The sequence below is a fragment of the Kogia breviceps genome, chromosome 3 (genome assembly GCF_026419965.1).
Source record: "Kogia breviceps isolate mKogBre1 chromosome 3, mKogBre1 haplotype 1, whole genome shotgun sequence".
Taxonomy (NCBI): Eukaryota; Metazoa; Chordata; class Mammalia; order Artiodactyla; family Physeteridae; genus Kogia; species Kogia breviceps.
In genome coordinates this window covers 8,350,827-8,375,140 of record NC_081312.1, presented here as the reverse complement: position 1 = coordinate 8,375,140, position 24,314 = coordinate 8,350,827, and the positions used below count along the sequence as shown (strand labels likewise).

Sequence of the window (24,314 nt, the reverse complement as noted above, 5' to 3'; positions counted from 1 at the left end):
GCTGTAGCTAAATACCTGCCATCCATTTATGTTTATTTTATTAGGATAAATTAATGAAAGAGGAATTACTGGGACAAATAGATGCTTTTAAAACTTAATATGTATTGCTAAGTTGTGCTTCAGAGAGACTGCATTCTTCCATTTCTAGTACACTGTTTACCCTTTTCAATTTCATATGAGAAATTTGGTATTTCATTGTTTTATTCTTTATATAGTTTTATAGAAATTCAAATTTTTGTATGTTTATTTTCATTTGTGTGTGTGTATATGTATTATTTTTGGACGCTGCTTTAAAAAAGGCTAGAGCAGTGGAATGACAACAGTTCACCGTGTACTTTCTGATGATTCTTAGAGTAGAATCAGTGCATTGGTTATTGAGAAGGGGAAGTGAAACCCAAAGGAAGGAGGAATGTTTTAGAGACATTTTCTATTTTTAATTAAAGGCCTGGGAGCAGTTTTTGTGCTTCTGGGTAATTTTATTTAATAATACTGAATGGGTTTTATTTTTCTCACATAGCTAAAGCTGAGCTTGGGCTTATATTCTGTTAATTATTGTCTGGGCAACGTTTTATAATATGCATGCATGTGTCTTTAATTAGTGCTTGTTTACAATGTCCAAGTTGGAGTTGGTTGGAAAGTCATGAGATATTTGACCATGCCTTATAAGGTTTAAGTAGGCAAATAGAAATTTATGTGTATCTGAAATGGTTAAGTAACCTACAAGGCTTTTTTTGATGATTAACCCTTTGATGATGATAGATGATTTTGTAATATAGTTACATCTTTCTCTTGATCCCTCCTGTCTTCCAATTTGTCTTTTTTATTAGCCACCAAACCCAGTTATGTTCTTTTATCCTTTTTTAAGTCTCTTTCCTCCCCCATCCTCTTTGTCTCACAGGAACAACTTGATACAGAGACAAGTACAACTCAATCAGAAACCATTCAGACAGCGGCTTCCCTGTTGGCCTCTCAGGTACTAAGTGCAAAAAACAAGGAGAATTTTATAAATGTTAAGATTAGTGTTGTATAAAGAATTAAAATGAGCATATACAGAAGTTTAATAAAGTTATCTTTGTGAAAGTAATTGCTAGCCTGCAAATGTATTTATTGTATTCAGAGGTGGAGCATTGGATGTGAGGGAACCGTTCTTTTGCACTGTCAGGACGATGACTCATCCCCTTATATATTGTTTGATATCGCAAATCATTTAAATGCTCACTGCACAATGTGTAGTCTTCACGTAGAGGTTTTGTTTATAGGTCAGAGAGTGAAATTTAAATTACAACTTAAAACCATTCTTCATGGATTTTTTTTAAAACACCTTTTAATTTTCAAAATTAAATATTAAGCAATATTAATATTGCTTCTGCCTCACTTTTCACCTCCGATTTTCAATTATTAATTTAGTGTAATTTATAGTTCCTTAAAATTATTTTTACATTTGTCGTAGAAATTCTACTTGTGTCAGTCCCTTGCATACAGTAGGCACCTGGACTCTTTTCATTGATTTGTGAACCTTCATTTTGTTTGTGAGATAATTGTTTTCTTCTTGAATCCTTTCAAGTTGAATGTACTCCAAAGTCTAGGTCAAACTCTGACATAAAGTAAATATTTTCTTTAAGTAGACATTAAACTGGTTAACCTCTACAAAATAACTGAGATGACAACTGCTGCCCAGTGATGCTGCTGAACTGATGATACAGTGATACTGTGCTGCTTTGTGGTTCAGAGTTATTTTAATGTGATCATTTTACAATGTGTTTTTGCTGGCTGTTAACATTCATAGTCCCTAGTGATATAAATATTATGACTACTTTCTGCAATGTCTTTTATTTTCATAGCCTTTACCTAATAAAAACTTTGTGCGGGGAGTAACTCCCAACAACGTTAGGAAGTGTTGTGCTTGATGCTGAAACGTGGACAAACTTGTTTGTCAAACTGAAGTTCTGTGGTTGTAATTGCCTGCCTTCTGCTTTGCACAGTAATCTCTAGGGAACTATTGTCATAGCTTGTCTTATTGACTTCATCACTATCATGATTCGTACGCTGGGTGTTTGCCTTTTAGATATTTTTATAAGGAATTAGAATTTTCTTTCTAATGAAAAGATCCCTAGAGCCATTGAGAGAAAAATCACCCAGTTATATAAATATAATAGGGATGATTATATTGATTTAAAAAGTTTTTAAAAAATACATCCCTATGTTTGGTGATATAAGGGGCATATTTATTTCTAGGGAGGTGATTATAATATTGTGGCTGTGTCTAACAGTGAATCCTTGTTTTGAGATAAACTTGAAATATTTACAGATGAAATGATAGGCTCTCTGGATTTGCTTCAGAATAATCTGGGAGTGAAGATGGGAGAACTGTGGTTTGGGCTTTGATTTGACAGTTGATGAAGTTGGATAATGAATACATAGGCATTCGTTATATAATGCTCTATTTTTGTGTATGTTTGGAATTTTCCATAATAAAACACTTAAAAATGCCATCTCTATGTTTTTGGATGTCAAACAAGGCTTTGTGATTTAATTGTTTTTAACATAATAAAACCTCCCTAAACTTGGAATAATCAAATTATTGCTCAGTTGTGTAGCTATAATTTTTAATTTACAGGGTCAGAAAATAATACATTCACTACTGGTACCTGCTGCTGCTGCTCCTGTGTGTCAGGTGAACTTTAAGTGTTCTCCCACATGGGGGCGCTCCGGTGCCAGCTAGGGTTACAGCCATTAGTGTATTACAAGTAAACGTAACTTAACATGGACCTAATAAGTGTATTAGAGGTGATTGTTGGAGGAGTGTGTTTATTAAAGCTGTATTTGAAATTAGTTTTTGTATATTGCTAAAATATTACTAAAATATTGCTACTTACTTGAAAATTTTTACAAGTGGTAGAACAAACAATTTCATAGTAATAGGCATGTTTATTTACACTCCCATTTTGAAAACATTTTAGAGTGTTTTTCTTTAAATTTTTAATAGTTATGATAAGGTCCTATCCATATCTTAGGAAGTAAAGCAGTGGAAAGTAACTCTCATTGTTAAGTTATAGTACTTTGAACAATGTTGTGTTCTTTGCTTTTATTCTCAGAAAACATCCAGTACAGACCTTTCTGATATCCCTGCTCTCCCTGCAAATCCTATTCCTGTTATCAAGAATTCAATAAAACTGAGATTGAATCGGTAAAAACAACCTCAGGGGTCCATAAACAATATCTGCCAACTCAACCTGTTGTCTTCAAATGCTAAAAAAGGAGAATGGAGGGTACAAGACTAGACATGACTGAAAATGGATTTAGGTTTTTTTTTGTGACCTCCCTTACTGGGCTAATCAGCACTTGATCGGAAGTCCAGGTTAGTATGTGAAGCCAGGAGTACTATTATTATTGTGTTAGCAACAGTTGCATTAACTATTTCAAAAAATTACTGCCTTTTAAAAAAAAAAAAAACCTCAAGCTATATTCGTATTCATAATTGACATCTGGACTGGGTTTATGTTTGCTGCATTGTTTGGAAAACTTGCAATACAAACTGGCATAAGAATTCCTTATTGTGATGATGCACTTTTATGTATTTTTTTTATTAGAAAGTAGAACTAATTTTAGATTTTCAGCTTGATGGGTTTTCATTTTTTTCCTGAAGAATTTCCTTTACCATTAGTCTTCAAATTGGATGCCATTGTGTAGTGGTGTACTGTTATACTTCAGAGAAAGGAAGGATAAGAGTACTTTATCCTTTAGTACTGAACATCTAGTTCAGTCCCTGTGAGGTAGCTGTAACCTTTAAAAATGAAATGTCAACTCTAGGGTATATATTTGACATTGAAAGAATAATTAGGAGATACTTCATTTTGATGGGGTCATGATTAAGAAATGCTATATTGGTTTTATTTATAGAATTGTTTAGAGTGCATACCAATCAGTGATCAGCCAACGAATATTTTTCTTTGGGCTTTTGCTAAAGCTCCGTATTCTTTTGCCTTCAGTATCTTCTCTTTGAAACAAAGGTTTCGCTCCCTACCCGTTCTTTTTCTTTTCCCCTTTTTGCTTGTATGCATGAGGTAGGACTTCTTTCATAAAAAACAAAATGCCAGTATTTTCTTAAGCCATGGTGTGAAACCAGTGATCCTGTGGCCACATGGCACACAGAACACTAAATTTTGGTCCCATGGCTGAAATTTTAGGGTGACTAAAAATAATGCCTGTGAAACATGATATCTATCTTGGACGGCCATTTGATCTCTAAATATGAGGAATTTTGTACACTCCACAGAACTCCTGTCTATTGTAAAGTTGATTTTCAATTTTAAACATGTGGGCAAAAAGGCATTTTCTCCAAGAATTTTAAACAAATTTTTATTTTTAAATGGTTGACCAAAATTTGTCAGTAAATTTTACACGTAGAAACATTTAAAAATAATTTCTAACAAGCACTTGACATCTAGTCAGCTCTCTACTCCTTTTTCCATTTTGTTTTATCCTGTCAATAAATAATTCCACATAATTAAGCAGCAGAGCATTCATCTTTACAGAATATGAGGGATGCCAGATGTTGATAAGCTTATTCTTTCTTAATCTGGACAAAGCAAACCTAACAGATTTTTCTGATGAGCATGTTTTATGAATCCTCCATTGTGCTCCATTCTATCACACGTGCATTTTTCATGTTAAACTGCAGTTACTTAAACTCTTCCCCTATCCTTCTAAATTAATTTTCCGAAGTTGGAGTGTAGTCTTTTCCCCCTTAGGCTATGCATTAATTGAGGCTTTCTTTTCGCCATACTTTGTAATGTCTAGTGTACAGCGTTTCTACTTCCCACACCTTTGCTCTGCAGTCACCTTGCCCTTCCTCCTACCGCCTAAGAAGAAACGATGGTCAGACTAACAGGTGACGTCTACAAGGTGTCTGTGTGTTCTGTGTAGCTTCAGAGTTAGATTGAAATTGCCAGGCACAGATTTAGTCTTGTCATTTTGTTTACACATTGGGGAAAAAGAATTCAGTTTATTAAATGTTTCATGTAACTGCACCCAAGTTTTGCCAAGCTGGGAACTTGGACCTTTTCTGTGTAGTGACTTTTTAATTCTAGTTTTCATAACTTGGAGATCAGACTGTTGCTTTCGCATGATGTACGTAGTGTCTCATGACTGGAGTTTGCTTTGTTTTATAGTATCTGTACTCCTTGTATTTTTCAAGAGCTATTTTGTAAACAGATGATGTATTTCTCCATTGAAAACATAATAAAAAAAAAAACAGCACAATCCCACAGTTGGCTGGTTTCTTTTGACTGTTTGTGTTTTTTTCAGTGATATTGTTATTTCTACTTGTAAGTTATAGCTCTAAGTGAAGACTTGTGAAATAATTTACTTTGGTTACATTTAGAAAAGATCTATATCTGGTTAATTGTGCCGTTAGCAGCAGCCTAGTGCTAATTTGGTATCTCACATCATCAGGTATTTGTTTTTCATATAATTGATCATTAGGGAGAAAAACATGAATGTAGTACTTAATAATTAACTTTTAACTGACCCACCCTCCAAAATATTTATTCTGTTTATATAGAGACTATATCTTTTCTTTGTATTTATTCCATGCATGTAGACAGTGTACTGTTGATGTGCTTCTTTTTCAGAGCTGGTGGTTTTCAAAGCAGTTGGTGCTTTATCTCCAATGTCAGCAGGTGGCACTGTTGTTTTTCAGTGAAGTTAGGATCCTATGTTTCTCATTTTACTAAATGCAAATCAGATTCTACATTTCTTAAACCCTTAAATGGTCAACATACTTAACTATGGGTTCGGAATGAACTGCTCTGTATGCATGTGATGGCCAGCTTTTGAGTATGATTATCTTAAATACTTTGAATGGAGGGATGGACCTCCTTATGTTAGGTTATTTCAAGGGACATGCAATCGTACATATTTTCATTCCTGAAATTCCAAATTCTGATACCTTTACTATATGTAAAAATATATGACTGCAATGTAGAATAACCTTTTATTAAAATAACATTTAACTTTTGGGACTGGACTATTCAGTAAAAGGGAAAATATTGTAAAAATTACCCTTGACACCATTGTTAACACCTATAGAATAGAGCTTGCCATACTTCCTCTACTTTGACAGACACCTAAACATGGGAATGAATATCACAACTTTCTGAGTTTCATCACCCACCTTTTGGCATTTCATGGATCTTGCTGAATTAGTAAAATGATAATTGAAAGTTGTGCTTTGTGGCTTTGGGTATATTCTGGAATAAAGTTTGTATTTTTCTAATTAACACCTCTCTTTTTCTCCACACAGAAAAATGTTTTAGAGCTCTGCGTAGTATTAATTCTGGCTGCACTCAAGGTGGCAATAAATGATCAGCAGCTCCAAGTAGTAATTGATATATGAAAGGATAAATCATTAATATACACCAACTTGTAGACCAAGCCCTGGAAATATTAACTGTTAGTGCACTTCAGTGCATTTAAACAAAAAGATAAACTGTTTACCTAAAAAGGCATTGAAAAATCCTTTGGTTATACTTTTGCCTATTTTAATTCTAATAAAAGAATAGTACAAGGAAAATTAGTTGCCTTTTAGCCTGAATTGTATGTTTTGCTTTTTGTTTTTTTTAATTCTCCACTCTGTTTCTTTTCTGTTAGCTTTTCTTCAAACCAAAATCACAAATGGATGCTGTCTCAATGCAGACCTGAACTTGGCAAGTGAAATACTAAGCATGTTCTATAATAAACATGACCTTCAGTCATTTAGAGAGCAGTGGTCTGTTTAATTCTGTGTGGTGTCTGTTTCTCATTTGTAGAAGCAGTTTATTCATCCTTTCTCCGTACTCATCAGTTTAAAAATTCTTGTGACATTTTATATAGCTTTATTGGCACCAAGAAAGATGGCATCAATATTTCTGAGCCATGTATTTTGGAAGTGATTGTATGTACTTAATTCTAGAAGTGATTTCATATACTTGGGAAGTGATTTAAACTTCTTTTCTTCCTTAGAGACGTGCTTTTGTCTTAATGTTCTGGGAACATCATTGCAGCTGATCAGACCATACACATATTTGTTGAAAAGGATGGAACTTTAAGTGCATTGTTCCTTTCCTCACCCCCTCCCAATTCACAGAACTTTCCTTGAAAGGGTAGAATTGAGGCTGTGCTCAAGTTCACATTTCAGAAAGCTCACATTTGTTTCGTGAAGGGTTGTGATTGTAATTGTACTTTATTCTCCAGTTACCTTTTTAAATACTTCACATTTTCAGATAGCTAAAAATCATATCTACAAAGGGCACAGTATTGTTTAAGATTTATAGAGTTTAACCACCTAATATTTAAAATGTTAATGTTGAAAATATTCATACTTTAACATAATGTAAATAAGACACTTTCTTCCTGTTTTGGGTATCTTTAAATTTCACTAGTAGGTGAAATGAAAAACAGAACAGTCTGTGTGTGCGCTCCAATCAAAGCTTTGTATTTTTTGCTATGATATTTCTGAGGTATAGGATAATGCCTTAAATCAAAAATAGTCTCCTCCTTGCCACCCAGCTTAGAGTTTTTGTTTATGTGTTGTTTTTGTTTTTTAGTGGGGAGAATGGATTTGTGCTAAACCCTCCACAGTCCGTCTTACGGGTCCCAGCATTGACCAGGGAAAGCCTAAAGGTGTGTTGGTTTTGTTTCACGTTGTAGAATAAACTGAGGTCTGGAAGCCCCAGCGCTGATTCACCCTGGCCTTCAACTTAACACAGGTCCTTTTCCACTGAGCACAGACATTACAGCCCTAAGACAGTTGACCTAAGACACACGACAGCAAAATGCATTATTTAGAACAGTGTAAATTCAGTTGTATAGTATCAGAATCTTTAAAAACATAAAAATTTGTTTTACTTAACAGATAACGGAATATTTTTCAAACAATCGCATCAGTAGATTGAAATACAAAACAGATTAAAGGGAAGCCCATTAAAGGGAAATTCTGCCCTATGGTGGGCTTAAGTCTTGGGCTGAGTGTAGTGTAATTAACAGTTACAATGATAAAGTATCACTCTAAGTACTGTGCATCTCAGTATTTGGAACTATCTAGCCAGTATACTCAGTTTTTACTTCACTTGGATGTTTTAAATTTCATGTTAGTCATGTGATTATGACCCAATTAAAAAAATATTTGTCTCTTACGAATTCTTTGCAAGCTTTTTAGAAGCATTTCCTTTCATTAATTTGTAAGGTGCTATTTTTTGACCAACAGATTTCAATCCGAAAATATGTATTTTGAATAATTCAAAAATTTCAGTTTTATGGGTTTCAGGTCATTGCAGACATTTATCTCAGCCTTGTATGTTTTCTAATGTCATATAGTCCTTAAAGATATTTTCAGGGGATATGATACATTTTATGGAAATGCAAAATAATACAGTCATCTCTGGAGAGTAAAATGATCTTGTGCCACTGCCGTGCCCCTCTTCAATCGCCACGCGCACACACGTGTGAATATTTGGGTTCTTTTCAGATTTTAGGCGTAAGAAAGTGGTCGATGCATTTTAGTGTAAGAATGTAAAATGTCCCAGCCTTGTGCTTGTTCCTCGCGGAGGCTGTCTCTCCCTCGGCAGAATAACCCCTACACGCTTTCACACTGTGGAACCTGGCGCTGTGCGCTTTCCAGAAGTCTGGCGTGAAAATTGCTCCTTGCTTGCGTTTTCTGATTGCAGCGGAGCTGTTAATAAAGAGATTGATGATAAAGTTGTGGAAAGGAGACAGTTGGGCAGAACTGCTCCCCATGAGTGTGACAGAGGGCACGATCTGCCTTCACAGCCGAGAAAGCCGCCCCCAGCAGAGAGCCGGCCGTGCCCGGACCCTGTGCCAGGACTGTTAGAAGGGGCGCTGGTGTACTGCTAGGCCGCTACAGCTCTGTAACTGAAGCTTGGCCTCACATTTCCGTGCTTACCTAGTTTGTGGGGTGCTCAGGACAAATACATTTGCGAGTATGACACATTTCCCAGCTGTAAAATAATTATTTTTGCAGATTCTTAAAAGTGCTCATAATTCATTCTGATTTGGTTTAGTAAAGTTAAGTTTTACTTAGAAAATGTCACAGTTCTTATAGAAAGCCTAAGTTGAGCAGTCCCCTTAGAGTCTTAGGGGAGTGAAGTCTGATGGCCTCGAGAGTCAGCATTGGCTGCAGGAAGTACTGGCTATGGGGTGTTAACGTATCTTGGTCATAATGATTATCACTGTATATATTTTTCATCTATCACTGCTAGTGAGCTTGGGTGACTGGCATTCGGTTAAGCTGTTCTCTTTTTTGTGTGGTCTCCCTGATAGTCCACAAGAATTTTTGGCACTCTCTAATAGACACTGCTTTAAAGATAGAGATTCTGCCTGTGATTTTTTTAAACCATTCTAGGTAAATGTTTTCTACTTTATTTTTCTTGAATATGAGACTGTCTTGGACAGCTTTCTCTTTTAAGGAAACTACTGTATTATTGTGGCCTTTGTCTTGATAAATAAATGACCCAAATGTGGACACTTTAGTTTCTTGACAATGAAAATTTTTGAAAAAGTCAATTTTGCAGGTATGGTCTTTGCCTCTGCAAACATGGTTGGATTGGAAGTATGTGTATCTATCATAAGGCTTAAAATTTTTTAAAAACACGTTCATAAAATCTCAGAGTTAGAAGGAACCTAGTGAGACATCTAGTTCATTTTATCTGTGACAGGCTTATCCATTTCTGTTGATGGAGGAGTCCATATTTCATCATTTCCATTGCTGGGCAGTATTTAAAATTTTAGATTGGGCTCATAGTGAATTCCTTGATCTTCAGTAATCTTTTTTTTTTTGCGATACGCGGGCCTCTCACTGTTGTGGCCTCTCCGGCTGCGGAGCACAGGCTCCGGACGCGCAGGCTCAGCGGCCATGGCTCACGGGCCCAGCCGCTCCGCGGAATGTGGGATCTTCCCAGACCGGGGCACGAACCCGCGTCCTGTGCATCGGCAGGCGGACTGTCAACCACTGCGCCACCAGGGAAGCCCGATCTTCAGTAATCTTACCGTTACCTTTAGAAGCAGATTCTGACCAATCTGTACTTCCTTTAACATGAGACTTTCACCCTGAACACTCGCCTTAAAGTTTTGACAATTTTAGTTCTTCGTTGGGTTAGCCAAAATGGTCTCTGGCAATTGGAGCTTTGATCCAAGGTAGGATTTAGGGAATCTAACATTGGAAAGAGGTTGAATATTTGAGATTCTATTAAAGTTTAAACTTTGTGTCAGATCAACCTGATGCTGGATTTTGCTTGTAAATAATTATTTCAGCCAAATACTGTCACCAGTTAGCAAAAAGCCCAGGCCTTCAGGAAGTACTAATCCTATCCTGTCCACCAGAGCCTGGTGACCCCGTGCAAGTTGTTTAAAGCTTTCCTTTCAGTTTCTGAGTAAAACATAACTCTTTTTGTCTTTTATTTCTTTTTGGAATTCAATGTGGATTAACAAGTAAATGACATGTTTAGAGGATCACAGGGTTTTAAGTGCTTTGTTAAACCTAATTTGAATGTGTTAGAGGGCAGGCACGAAGGCCAGTTGTAGGTGCGACAGAGTATCTGGAAACCACGCCTCCTGATTCCCAAGGCTGTTCTCCTGATGGGAACTTTGGTCAGGACCAAGGTAGAAAACAGTGGAGTCAGGTGAAGCCCTTTTTCTTCTCTTTTCTTGTTTTAGGTTTACGTGGGGTAGGGGCAGACTGGCGTTTTCATCGGAAAACTTTCCTCTGCCTTAGTGCCGAGAGAAATGCAGCGCACGGCTTCAGAGGACACAGAACGTGTCTGCCTGCTCCTGGCTGAGGGTTCAAACACAGCGAATGGACCTGGGAAAAATTTCTGACAGTAAATGGTGTCAAAGCAGTAGGTCCAATTGTTAGGGCAACCTATGAGGTTGTTCCTGACCTGGCAAATGGCGCCACCATTTACAGATGAGGAGAACAGGCTTAGTCTGTGGGACACCTTGCCTGTGGTCAGTCAGTTGGCATTCGAACCTGCTTTATTCTAAGGACTTACTCCTGAAACGTGACCTCGTGTTTTCCCACTCGACAGTGTTGCTTTTTACTGTATTTCTTTGGGTATCATTGGGGAAGGCCAGGCTTATTAGCTCTTGTTTTGCATAGGTGTCTAGTTTCAGAACAGCTCAAATGCATTTCTGCTATTTGGATGCCCCTACAGCTGGCCTACTGAAGGTGAGAGGGATGGAAATCTGCAAAGACAGGTGATGCAAAGACAGGCTGCAGTGGGAGATGAACTTCAAAGACTCTAGAGGAAATGAATGTGTGTTTATTAGTGCCGGGGAGGTTCAGGCTCTGGCTAGTTTAGGTGAACTGATCCATTCACACCCAATTCTCTTAACAATTGGTTTGTCTAAAATTAGGATTTTTTTTAAAAAAATGTTGATTTTCCATATTAAGATGATTTCTTATATTTTTCTTTTTTAGCCAATTAAGACAGAATAGTACCTAGAAGAAGTGCTAAAAATTTTTAAACTGCTCCAGAGTAGAATAAAACCATCAACAGTGACCTTAGAGCTTGCTCAGGAGGTGCTGTAACTACTGTATCATATCTGAAGATATTCATTCGATACGTTATTAAAAACATAAAAATAAGGCAGATGTGCCCTTAGAGGAATTAAATAAAAACCATACTTAATGTTAAAAAAAGGTAAGAATACAAATTGGTATCTGAAAACAAATTTTTTGTAGGGAGGGCTTTGTCCATTATATTGTATATAAAATGCCATGACTGTCATACGTATTATTTACAATGTGGATTGTGGGTGAATATGTCATTTGGCAAATTTGTTATTAGGTGAATTGATTTTAGGCACATTTGATGCTATCTAGAGTTTGTTGATGTTTTTTCTGGTTATAATAGGAATACATATTCACTGTAATACTTGAAAAATGCAAAAAACTATAAAGAAGAAAATAAAAATTATCCATAATCCTGCCTCTTAAAGTTAGTTTTAAGATCTCTTTATGTATGTTCTTTGTCTCTCGTGCCCTTTTTGTTTTTTTTAACACGATACTAGCTAAACAATGTTATATCATAAGCATTTTCCCTACAAATTGTCGTGGCTGTTGAGTAGGTGTAGTGAAGAACCCAAGAATACCTTGTGTCCTAATGAACCACCCTTTGGAGTGTGGCCTTGGAGAAACGTGGTGGTGTCTGGACCCAGGAGGGGTAGATGAGAGGGGAATGGGCTGTGTGGTGGTCAAAGACTCCCTGAAGTTCTTTTTTTAAAAATGTATGTATGTATGTATGTTTGGCTGCATTGGTCTTCGTTGCTGCGTGCAGGCCTTCTCTAGTCGCGGCGAGCGGGGGCTACTCTTTGTTGGGGCAGGTGGGCTTCTCATTGCGGCGTCTTCTCTTGTGGAGCGCGGGCTCTAGGCACGTGGGCTCAGTAGTTGTGGCTCGTGGGCTCTAGAGCGCAGGCTCAGTAGTCGCGCACGGGCTTAGTTGCTCCGCAGCATGTGGGGTCTTCGCAGACCAGGGCTGGAACCCGTGTGCCCTGCATTGGCAGGCGGACTCTTAACCACTGCACCACCAGGGAAGTCCTCCCTGAAATTCTTCGGGAGAGGATAGAATTCTGGTGGTTCGCTGTGATGATTGGCTTTATGTTGAAATGAGCACCCCATCAGATGGTTAGAACAAACAAGTTCAGAAAGTCTTAATTTAGCCAGGTCTTTCCCCCCGATTCCACCCCCCCCTCTTATTTTTATGGTGCAGTAGTGTAATTCTGATGGATACAGCTCTGCCTCAGAGTGTTCATTCACCTAACAAATGGTCACTGATCCTACCTGCCAGGTGCTGTCGCAGCGAGAGCGAACCAGGCAAGCAGGGCACGGGAGCTGAGACTGAGTGTTCGCATTGTGCTGGGCACTCGGTGTCACCACCCTTAGGCGCAGTGACAACTCCGTGGTAGTTAACAAGCAGTGGAGTCAGTAGTGGGTTGAACCTGTCTGTTTCCAAAGCCCAGTCCCTTTCTGTTTTGAGACACTGGCTCATTCATTCAACAGTTGTGTAGAGGCCCTGGGTGTCCACGGTCAACGCAACTGGCAATAGCTGCTGTCCTTAGGAAAGCTTATAGTTCACAGGGAGTGAGGATGGCCCACAAAACAGATGAATTACAGGTCACTAGAAGGCTCTGAAGAAAAAGAACCCAGTGCTTCCAGAAGGGCAGGAGCTCTGTTTCATAGCAGACAAGCTTCCAGTGAGGCAGCAGCAGCCAGGTGCACGGTGAGAGGGGGCAACACTTTGCTGAAGCAGCCAGGAGTTTGGTGACTCAGTGGAGCGGGAAGGTGCCGGAGTTTGTGAAGTTGGATGCACAGGAACTGGGGCTGAGAGAGAAGTGCCCAGATGCCAGATGTGTCACGGTATGATAACAGAGGGCCAGAAGGAGTTGGCCGGGGCAGGGGACAGCATTCCAGGCGGAGGCACAGACGGGAAGGCACGGCAGGGTTAGTGTGTGGAGTGGCTGGGAAGCAGTCGTGGTAGGGTGACCATGAAGAGATGGCGCGCCTCTTGTGAACACGACCATGACGTGGTCCAAGCTCTTAGTGGGTTACAGTGGGGATGGGCGGGGCGGGGGGGGTGCGTGAAGCACAAACTGAATGCAAAAGACGGGGTTCAGTCCCTCAACCTTGCACCAGACCCTGCTTCCAGACCACTCGCGATGTGCTCAGGGTCTGCGGGAGGCCAGGAGAAATCGTCCTTTGCCAGTGCCCAGTCCGTCCGCACTGGGACATCTCGGACCCTCTCACTGTCATGCCCTTGCCGTTGGTCCTCATTTCTTTCCAGATCCAGGTTGGAGCCCTTCATCTTGCTCTTGTTCACCCATAGTCTGTGACAACTACTCAGTACTCTCAGGCTTCCCCTGCCCTCTCTTCCTCCCTGATCCGGGGGTTTGGGGACAGACCAGCCTGCCCTGTAAGATGGAATAACACCAACCTTCTTGAGTGCCAGGCTTGCAGTAGATGCTCTGTGGACCCCACCTCATACGATCCTTCCAACCCCACGAAGGAGATCTTCCAAATCCCGTGGTCCTGACTGAAAACGTGGTTCGTTCCGTGCGCTGGGTCACCCCCTCCAGCGCGGCCACCCTGCCCCTTGCCTTGGCCAGTTGGCTACGACACCCAGGTCTGTGCTAGTAGCACTTGTCTCAGGGTGCTGTGGTCCCTGAAGCAAGTTCATGGGGCTGGAGGTACGTCACCAAGGCCAGCCGAGGCCGTGAGCAGTGTTCCCTTTCCCTTCCGACACTTGTGTGGGTGCCGTGACGGGACCTAGGAAGACAGGGGCCCACGTCTCTGCAGGGTCCTCCCCCGGAAAGCCTTTTAGCCCCTGACATCTGTCACTGTGGGGGCTCAGCTTGGCTAAGTCGAATATCTGTGAGTCTTCATTAAGGCTAGAAACAGCTCTGCGTATGTTCGTTGATAACGCAGCCACCCCTGCTTCCTTCACTGCCACCTCCGGCCACGACCCACGGCCAGCGCGCGGCCCGGGCTCGCTGCTCCCCCGCCTTCCTGCTGCGCTGCCGGCTGACCTCAGGGCTGCAGCCGCCCATCCACCCAGCAGTCAGCGCTCAGGGCTGGGTCGCTCCCAGTGCCCCCAAGTCGTGGAGGGAAGGTGGGAGGCGTTGCTCTCACCACTGACGGGAGATGCTACAGTCTGACCAAAGGGCACCCCGGCCCCAGGGCACCCTGTGACCCAAGTGGGAGACACTGGAGAAGACAGCCCAACAGGATTTGGGGCAGTGCCGTCTTCCTGACGCGGCAGTCTGTCTGCTGCTACTAATTACAGCCTCCACTGAAGGCTGGAGGGGAGGGTACGTAGCCAGCGATAAACATCTCTCAGCTGGGCGGGGGGATCTGAGGGCGGGGGGCGCCGAGGGGGAGGCAGGGAGAGGAGAAATGAGGACAGATCTTCGGGAACCTTTGCCAGAAAGAGGCCAGGGGCGTGTGGCCCGGGGCGTGACACACACCTCACGGCCCCTGCTCCTTGACCCCTGGACAGCCTCGCCCTGAACCTTGCTTCCAAAACCCAAGCCACCGGCAGCACAGCTTGAGGTCCCGACCCGCATCTCTGACCGGGGACCCGAGGACCTGGGTGTGTGAGCAGCTCCCCCGGGGTCTGTGAGGCTTTTCCGGAGCAGCCCGGCCCGGCACACCCAGTGACGCAGGACCCACTCGCTGCTCGCGCCGCCCTGCCGTTTTCTCGCGCAGGTGACGCTCTGCAGCTAGCTGGCTCCTGCACGGGAGGGAGCGGTGTCCCTTCCCTGGAGACCCGGGGCTGCAGCTCCTCGGGGAGAGAGGCCGTGAGGCGGCTGTGAGGAGGGCGTTGACTGCGCAGTGGGCTGGGGCAGGTGCTGGCGAGCGCTGGGTGGCTCAGATGTGGGCCGTGGGCGGTAGGCGGCCACTCCTTCCCCGTTGGGCTTTGGCTGGCTTTCACTCCTGCGGCTTGTGGCTTAGGCATCATCCTCTCTGAGGAGTCTTCGGATCCCTCAGGCTGCGTTAGACCCCCCCGCTCCTGAAGCACTCCGCGGCTACATCTCTTAGCATCTGCCCGATCGCCTTTTCACCCCACCTGGGAACCGAGCTCTTTGAAAGCTGGGGCCGTGTCTTGATACACACCTAGAGCCACAGCCCACGACATGTGGTAGATGCTTTTGCCAGTGTAAGTTCAGGGAATGAAGGATCGGCCAATTCCTGCTCCAGGGAGCTCTGATGTCCCGAGGGTGGGGTGAGGGAGCGTACACCAGCTAACATTTATTAAGACTTGATGTAGTAAGTGCCCTACATGGACTATCTAATCTCATTGAATCAACAGTCCTTTAAGCAGATAAATCTTATGGTTCCCATTGTATAGCTGATGAAACCGAGGCCCAGAGCAGTTACCTACTTGTCCAGGGTCCCACAGCTTCTAGATGATGGAGCCGATTGCTATGACAGGAATGTTTAGGGCGATGGATTGGAGGACGGGGGCCCCTGACTGTGTACCGGGTCCCACTTGGCGCTCTGCATCTCTCACTCAGTTCTCAAAACAGCCCTGTGGGAGTAGTGTTGTTGCCTGGGACCTAAGAATTCAGAAATTCAATGACTTGTTCAAGGGCACCGGCCAGAAAGCACTCATGTGGGAATTCAAACCCTCTGACCAGCTATGAGCAGACAGACCCTGAAGAGAGGACCCTGATGGCCAAGGGGGTTCCTCAAGGCAGGAGCTGTTGCTGCCTGTGGTCTCTCCCCCTTACTGGGAAGAGACTCTGACATGACAAATCTTGTTGTCGTCTACTGAATAAACCATGACAGGGAGCCCAGCTAATGGGGATGTGGTTGAAACTAGAAGGTCCTTATAGATCTCAGGGGTCACTGTCAAACCCTTTCCTTGGATTAGGACTAATTGCTGGTTACCCAGAGTCTTTCAGGTCATCACCTCCCTGGCCATGGCAGGTTTTGCAGAGTAAAATAACAGGGGCTAAGCGGCTTCCTGAGGATGGCCAGAGAAAATGTAGCAAAGCTCTGGACCAGTGCTGGTAAAGGAACTCAAGCTGTAACTTAAGTGATTTCCAAAAACCCCAATCTTGGCTTATGAGTCATTGTAATAAAAAAATGAATTATGATATCACTGCCCTAATTGCCGTTTCTTTAAATGGATGCTAAGAGCGTTCAAGAGAGAGCAAGGCCAGATTCACATTCAGCCTTAGCTGTCTGTCCTTCCAAGGAGCACAGGCTGATTTTAGAATAATTCCTGCGATCACCACAAAACGAGTTGGCTTAAAAAAAAGGGAAGACTCAGGAAGGAGGGTGGACGATCTAGGCTACAAGCGAAAGCCTGTTTATCTGGTCGTCTGGCTAGCTGACACGCTGTTCCTCTGGAACTCAGCCCCGAATCTCTGAACGGGAAAGCGGAAAAGGCTTCTGAGCTCTGGGAAGAACGTCGCACACCCGTCACCGAGGCTGCGCCCTGCCTCTTCAGGTGCCTAGCAAGGCTCTTCGTGGCTACCTTGCGGATCATTCATGGGTACGAATTCGTGGATATGCTTGTATATCTGTTTTCACAGCTCGAACCAGATTATCCTAGGTGCCTTTAACTTCAGCAGGCTTCATGTATCCCCGGTTAAATGTCATCTGCCTGATCCCCTGTACTCACAAAGAGCTTGTGAAGTAGGCCCTGTTAACTGCATTTTACAGATTAGGAAACTAGTTCAGATAAGAGGTGTCCAGCTTGTAAGATGCCTAAGTCTGGCATAGACAGCTGCTTTGCTGATCGATTGGCTAATTGTGCGGGGGGAGGGAAGGAAGGCTGCCTTTTAGCCTCAGTTGACTTTTTAAGAAATGCACACTTTGAACCATTGGGGCTGTGTCTTGTCTTAGTGTTTTGAGGGACATACCTTTATCTTACCTTATTCCTCTCCCATTCAACTCCTTGAGATCAGGAAGGTATGACAACGAAAGACAAGGTTTTTTTTTTTTAACTTTTGGAAGACATTTTGGTTCTACTGGATCAACCCAATATACACTGAAAAATGTCAAGTCACGAGACCATGCCTGACTCAATCTTTCTTGTAAATACATATATAAATGCTGAGAGGTATGGAGTTAAGGAAGGATTCCTGGAAGGTGTGCAATTTGAATCTGACTTTGAAGATTAACACCACAGAGAATTAATATTTTATCAAGAAATCCAAACTGAGACACATTCTCTCCCTCCCTCTATACAGACTGGTGAGGTTTTTACATTTCTCCCAGAAAACCCTAAAGAAGGGGTTTTGGGAAGGGGAGTCAAGAGTGGGCTCAGAGTGAAGTGAAAAAAACGTACAGGTTGGAGGATACTTTTGAACCGCACCCTCTGATGCGATGCCGACCCAGAGGACTCCTGCGAGCAGGCTGGTGGTCCACAGATCGTCCGTGTGTACCTCATACGACGTTTTCCGAGGCCGCAGACAGCCCCATACTTTAAGTTCTTATTACAGTTTGCTTTTCTTGTTTGCTAAGTGTTCTGCATAGGAGCTGGGCTTTTTATCCTCAACAGTATGTACTCATCTTGAAGGCAAGGATCATACCTTCAGCTTTGTCTTTCTCTGCACATCGCTTAGCAGAATATTAGCATGGCCCGGATAGGACTGACCTTTGAAGGATCTCCTGGATCTTCTTTATCTATATGAACAAAAATGAAACACAACTGTATTTGCATATTAACCAAAAAAAGAAAAATCACAACTGGCTGTGTGTCTCTCAGAAAATTATTTCTTCTCTCTGGGCCTCAATTTTTCCATCAATAAAATGAGGCCAATTGACAAGGGGGTTCCTGGAGGTGCTTCCAGCTCCAAGCTCCTTTGGGTTCTAAGTCTCCAGTTTGATCAAGAATGTTTTTCCCCCCTGAAATCTGTGATTTGATAAAGACTTGGTCTCTTCTGCCGTTCCAGTGGCCTCTGACCCTCCTGGCTCTAGCCTGCCAGCCTGACACCCCCTGGCATGCCCCACCCACCTCTCTTTGTTTGCTGGCTCTGCAAGAGAAGCCCAGCCCCTCCTGGCTTCTCAGGGAGAGTCCTGATGAATACAGATACTGCCTTTTTTGCATATTAGCACTGGTGCCAGTCTGAACCCAGCTGTGTGCAACGTAAGGTGAAATATAGATTCCCTGGCCCAGCCTCGGCTTCTCCACGCAGCTAATGGAAAGCTTTCCGAGTGGGCCCGCATTGCATATGCATAAGCTCTCCTTTGGCTAGGGGCTGGGCGGAGGGTGATTTCACTCTCTGTTCCACTGTGTGTCTTTGTGCTTCTTTGAGTTTCCTTCAAGATGAGCAGGCCATCTGGGCTAAACAGCTATTTGAAGTGGCTTGACTGGGGTCTTGAGATCTCTGGGACTTGAGTCTTGAACTGGGACCCACCCTCCTGCCCACCCACTCAGCATGGCAGCAAGAGGCTTTATTTGTCAGCAGCAACCTGAGGGAACCGAGGGTCCCCTTCGCCTCCTGCAGGATAAAGATCAAGCTCCTTTCCTGGCATTGGAGGCCCTACCCCGGCTGCTCCCAGGCTCCCTGTCACCCCTGCCCTCCAGCCTCCAGACTTACCTGCCAGCCCTGAACCAGGCCAGGCCTTCTCTTGCCTTGGAGCCTTTACACTGGCTGTTTCCTCTGCCCTCTTCCTGGTACTCCTGCAGGGCCCCGGGGCAGAGGAGGCTGCGGAGTCCGTCCGTCCAGTCTGTGCTCCTAGAGCCCAGTGGTCTGCCTCTGGCACACACCTGCACTGGGGACTCATACCTGTCCCCACTGGCCCCTGGGCCCTCCTTGGCCCCGGCCCAGAGCCTGCACACGGTACAGAAGGCGCAGGGCTGATGCCCTTTTAACCTCCTTTATCAAAAATGCAGTTTGAAAACCTTGCTGATTTTTGCCACAGAAGTATTTTGCAGAGACCAAGACCGGGAGGAAAAGCCAATCTAAGGGGATTGTTTTGGTACCTTTAACGGGAAGCAGCTACATGGAGAGAGTGCTGGTGGGTGCAGGGTTGACACCGCAGGCTCCCGGAGAGGAAGCCCCTCAGATCCCACTGCCTGCCGCCGTGGGGATGGAGAGGAAGCTGGGCTTCCTGCCCAAGCCTGCCCCGGGCCGGCTTGGTCACGTGACCAAGGGGTGCACGTGGTGGGCGGCCACCCTCTCCTCCCTGCCCTCCTCGTGCCCCTGCCAGCTCTCCCCTGGGCGCCCACTCCCTCCTGTCACTCCTCAATTCGGGGAGCCGGAAGGGACAGCAGAGGGGCTCAATGGAGTTTATATAGCTTCCCCTGTATATATTTAGAGAGAAGTTCATTTAGGGATTAGGGGCTGCTTCTTGTCTATGCATCATTAGGCATACACCACATCTGCTACTGAGCTAGCAATCAGCAGAATATTGAGCAAAGTTATAAAGAAATCTTCTTGTCGGTTCATTTCCATTCCCACCTCCCTGAGCCCCGGCTCTCAGACTTGGGTGAACTAGCTAACGGGAGGAAGCAGGCCTGGTGCTGTTGCAACCATGAATTCAGAGAAGAGCTCAGCTTTGACCTGCTGCCCTCACACCGTGTGTGTGTGTGTGTGTGTGTGTGTGTGTGCGCGCGCGCGCGTGTGTGCGCGCGCTCATGCAGGTGTGAGTGCAGAGGGTGGGCTGCGGCGGAGAGGGAACCATCTGTGGAAAAGTTGAGTTGCATTTCCCCACGATGGCCATGCCGGGAAGGGGCCCGTGGCAGTGCTGGGTGACTGTAATCAAGCTGCTTCCGCTCTGTGGTCCTGTCTCCTCATCTGTAAAATGAGGGCATTGGACTTGGTCGTCTCCCTCGCTGAGTGGGGTCAGAGAGGACCCGGGAGTGGGTGAGGAAGTGCTACACAGCCCCGCCTCCTCCCAGCAAGGACCCCTGGGCTCTCGTCTGGCCCAAGCTGGTGGCCGGAGGGCTGCTCCGTGGCGCCCTGGTCAGGGGGAGAGCAGCCCAGCCAGGTCCTTGGTTCTGGAGGCTCCCAGCTGCAGACCGGGGGCAGCAGGTGGGTCCCCCACCTCTCTGGATCCTTCCTCAGGCCCAGGGGGCTGAGTCGCCTGGCCCCCTCCCTGGGGACCCCTGGCCATCCTGGCCCCTTTGGCCCCAGGTGGGCGATGGGGTGGAGCCCGGAGGCCCAGCCCCTCCCGGGCGGCTGTCCCGCGGCGTGACATGTGGCGGGTTAAACTGCAGGTGTCACTGTTAGCCCTGAAATGGGAGCTCGGCTCGCGGGCCCCAGGCCGGCCCACAAAGGAGCCTGCCCTCTCCGGCCAGCGGGCTGGGCCCGGAAGCGCGCGGCGCCCGTCCTCCCGCGCCGCCCTGTCCCCGGCCGCGCCCCTGGGCGAAGCGGAGGCGCGGCCGATCCCGCACAGTCCGGGCCCCGCGGAGGCGCCGCGCCCACACGGCGAGCCCACGGCTCCGAGCGCCCGCAGCGAGGAGGAAGGCGCAAAGCTCGGTGCTCGTGGGCCCAGCCCTTGACCTCGGCGACATCGCAGGAAGGCGGGGGCCGCGGCGGGGGTCCGCCGAGGACCGGCCGGGACGCTGACTCGAGAGGGGGTGCCGGGCGGGACCGGCGCTCGAGCCGCGGGAGGCCGCACGCTGCCGCGTCCGTGCGGTCGGCGCGGATGGTCGGGGTCGCCTCGGGGGTCGCAGCCGCGCGACCGGCGCGGACGGGGCCGGGGTCGCCTTGGAGGCCAAGCGCCTTTCCCTTCGCCGGTGAAGCAGCAAGGGAGGAGAGACCCAGAGAGCGACGGGGTGTTCAGGCTTGGCTCCTTGTCCCCAAGTGGTGGCATCCGCCCGTTGTCAGATACTGCCAACAAGTTAATGGATCAGGATGAAAAAGACCCCCTTTTAAAAGTCCAGTTTTCAGAAACAGCCCGCTGGGTGCTGTTTTACCAGGGACTTTTAACTCAGAAACCACGGCGCCCTGGTCATCCTGTCCTGCACTGGCTGAGAAATACCAGCCGCCACCGGACACGGTCGGGTACCCAGGCGCGGCCAGAGAATCCCACCCTGACTTCTCATAGGGGGGCTGGTTGAACCCCCCAATCCCTCCCCGTTTGTTTTGCTCCCCTTCCTTTTAATTCTACATTTCATTCCGGCCTGAGAAACCGGCTGGACGTGAAAAATGTATGTATATCTGCTGGAATCAGGCTTTAGGGGGTCCCTCCCTGGGAGCCCGGGTCCTCCCCCAGGTCCGGCAGCGTCAGGGGAAGGGGCTGCGGGGTCTCTGGGCTCCCTTCTCTTAATTTCTGTTTAAAGGGAACACAGAACGAAGGGCGCGTGTGTTGGTGGGGCGTGAGGGCAAGGAATGTTTCCAGGCCTTAAAAAAAGAAGAAAAATATATTTTTGAATAAGAATGGTCCATGTACTGTGACCGCAGGGCAAATGCAAATGTCTGTTTTCAAACACAGGCTCGTGAATTCTTATTAGAGATGGTGACTGTGCCTCGGAGCAGGACATTGCATATTCATCAGCGTGACGGACCTCAGCTCCCCACCTCAGGTATGGCCGTCCCAGCACCCTGGTCCCTTTCATCTTGGGGGAAGAAGAAGGAGGAATAAAAACACATCCAAACCCCATGACCCAGCCGCATTTGGTCTGTTTTCTTCAGTCCCTAGAGTGTTAAGGGAGTAGGAGATTAAAAGATGCATGCAGGAAAAGAAGCAGCCGCAGCGATCCTCCACAAAGATCTTTTTGGTGTCAACTTAAATGTACACAAATAGCGGATGATGATCTCTTTTATTGGACTAACATTTATCCAGTAATATCCACACACTTTTAAAACCATTGAGGCCTCCTCTTCAGGTGTTCATTTGAATAGAAATAGCTGAATGAGTGTTTTTATAATTGATCCCCTGAGAACTGAATGTCTAGTGCTGCATAACCAACATTTTCCCATTGCTGGGTTTTTTTCCCCCAAATTGCCACTCTGCAAAATTAGGATTTTGTACAGTTTTGATAAGAGAATTAACCTCCCACGTGCCAAACTCCCTGAGTCTGAGGGGCTCTCAGGGAGTCGCCTGTGTGGGGTTAGCTTCACTACCAGCGCTCTTCCGGGGGCTTGGCTGCCTCTTTGTCTTGGGGAGGAAACTCCCAAGATCTGGTGGGAGGTGGATTTGATGCAGGTGACCGGACGCGGAGGGAAGGCTACTTCTGCACACTTTAGGGGGCTTCCTGGGCCCAGGAATCTCAGCCTGTGACTTTTTTCTTCTGTATCATCAGCAGGGTGAACCTTGCGCTCACCGGGATGCACGAATGGTCAGCTCTGGCCTGACGTGGACTCTGTGGGTGGTTGGAGCCCTGGACCTTGCAGAAAACAGGAAAAGACTTCTTGTCTCTCCTTCCGGCACTTTCTCAAGTGCTGTCAAGTGCTTTATTTTAATAGTCACTGTAGTTTTCAGGTTACCATCCTAATATAGGCTCATTGTAGAAAATTTGAAACTATGTGGAAATATAAAGTTGAAAATAGGTATTCCCCCAAATTCCACCACCCAGGGCTAAACATTGTTGTATTTCTTCCGGTCTTTTTTCCTCTGTGTGTATATATTAAAAAAACTATGAATCAATATATACATATGAAATTGGGATCATATCGTACCTATGGTTTTGTATATTTTTTCTCCCTTTTAATGGTATATACAAAGCATCTCTTGTGTCTTTAAGCGCCGTTTGTCAGCATCAATCTAGCGCCCGGCCACACACAGCCGTCACGTGGCTGTAGTTCAATGGATTTAATTACCCTCATTGATGGACGGTGAGGTGGGGAGTTTTCTATTTTGACCGTGTACAACGAAAACGTCCCTGGCTTTTTTAAGGGTAGCTTTTTTTTTAAACGTTTTATTTTATATTGGAGTCTAGTTGATTTACAGTGTTGTGTTAGTTTCAGGTGTACGGCAAAGTGATTCAGTTATACATATACATGTATCTATTGTTTTTCAGATTACCTTCCCGTGTAGGTTATTACAGAATACTGAGCAGAGTTCCCTGTGCTATGCAGTAGGTCCTTGTTGGTTATCTATTTTAAATACAGTAGTGTGTATCTGGTAATCCCCAACCCCCAATTTATCCCTTCCCCCCACCTTTCCCCTTTGGTAACCAGAAGTTTGTTTTCAAAGACTGTGAGTCTGCTTCTGTTTTGTAAATAAGTTCATTTGTATCTTTTTTTTAAGATTCCACATATAAGTGATATCGTGTGGTATTTGTCTTTTTCTGTCTGACTTACTTCACTTACTATGATCATCTCTAGGTCCATCCATGTTGCTGCAAATGGCATTATTTCATTCTTTTTAATGACTGAGTGATAGTCCATCGTATATATGCACCACATCTTCTTTATCCATTCTTCTGTCGACGGGCATTTACGTTGCTTCCTAAATGCCCATCGACAGATAGCTTCTTGGCTATTGTAAATAGTGCTGCAGTGAACATTGGGGTGCCTGCATCCTTTTGAACCATGTTTTTCTCCAGAGATATACCCAGGAGTGGGATCGCTGGATCAGATGGTAACTCTATTTTTAGATTTTTAAGGAACCTCCGTACTGTTCTCCGTAGTAGCCGCACCAATTTGCATTCCCAGCAACAGCGTAGAAGGGTTCCCTTTTCGAGGGAGGCTTATTTAAACCAGAGTAAGAAAACATTACTTAGGAAAAAAAATTTCCCTTTGGGGCCTAGAAGTGATGGAGAAAGTAGTTTGTTGCAGCTGAAACTGAGGGGTGCAAGGCGAGGCCTCGGCTCCCAACTACTGCCAGGCCCTGGGCACTCAGCATGCTGCGTCCCTTC

The 24,314-nt window shown here is 45.0% G+C and overlaps 1 protein-coding gene and 2 long non-coding RNA genes across 17 annotated transcripts in view; all 3 read left to right on the top strand.

Annotated features, from left to right (window-relative positions):
• Nucleotides 1–5,267, top strand: part of PAPOLA (poly(A) polymerase alpha) — a 60,433-nt gene extending 55,166 nt beyond the window's left edge. For all 15 annotated transcript variants that reach the window (XM_067027802.1, XM_067027797.1, XM_067027801.1 and 12 more), the window contains 2 exons: nt 899–973; nt 3,096–5,267. In XM_067027802.1, the coding sequence (XP_066883903.1) occupies nt 899–973; nt 3,096–3,191 (171 nt within the window). In that variant the 3' untranslated portion in view covers nt 3,192–5,267. The remainder of the gene's footprint in view (nt 1–898; nt 974–3,095) is intronic.
• A 1,382-nt stretch (nt 5,268–6,649) lies between these two features.
• Nucleotides 6,650–11,536, top strand: LOC136793767 (uncharacterized). The gene is made up of 3 exons (XR_010839420.1): nt 6,650–6,707; nt 7,587–7,662; nt 10,711–11,536. It is a non-coding gene; the product is annotated as an uncharacterized lncRNA (long non-coding RNA).
• Nucleotides 11,537–21,125: 9,589 nt separating this feature from the next.
• Nucleotides 21,126–23,049, top strand: LOC131753083 (uncharacterized). The gene is made up of 3 exons (XR_009334686.2): nt 21,126–21,662; nt 21,947–22,037; nt 22,758–23,049. It is a non-coding gene; the product is annotated as an uncharacterized lncRNA (long non-coding RNA).
• Nucleotides 23,050–24,314: the final 1,265 nt, after the last annotated feature.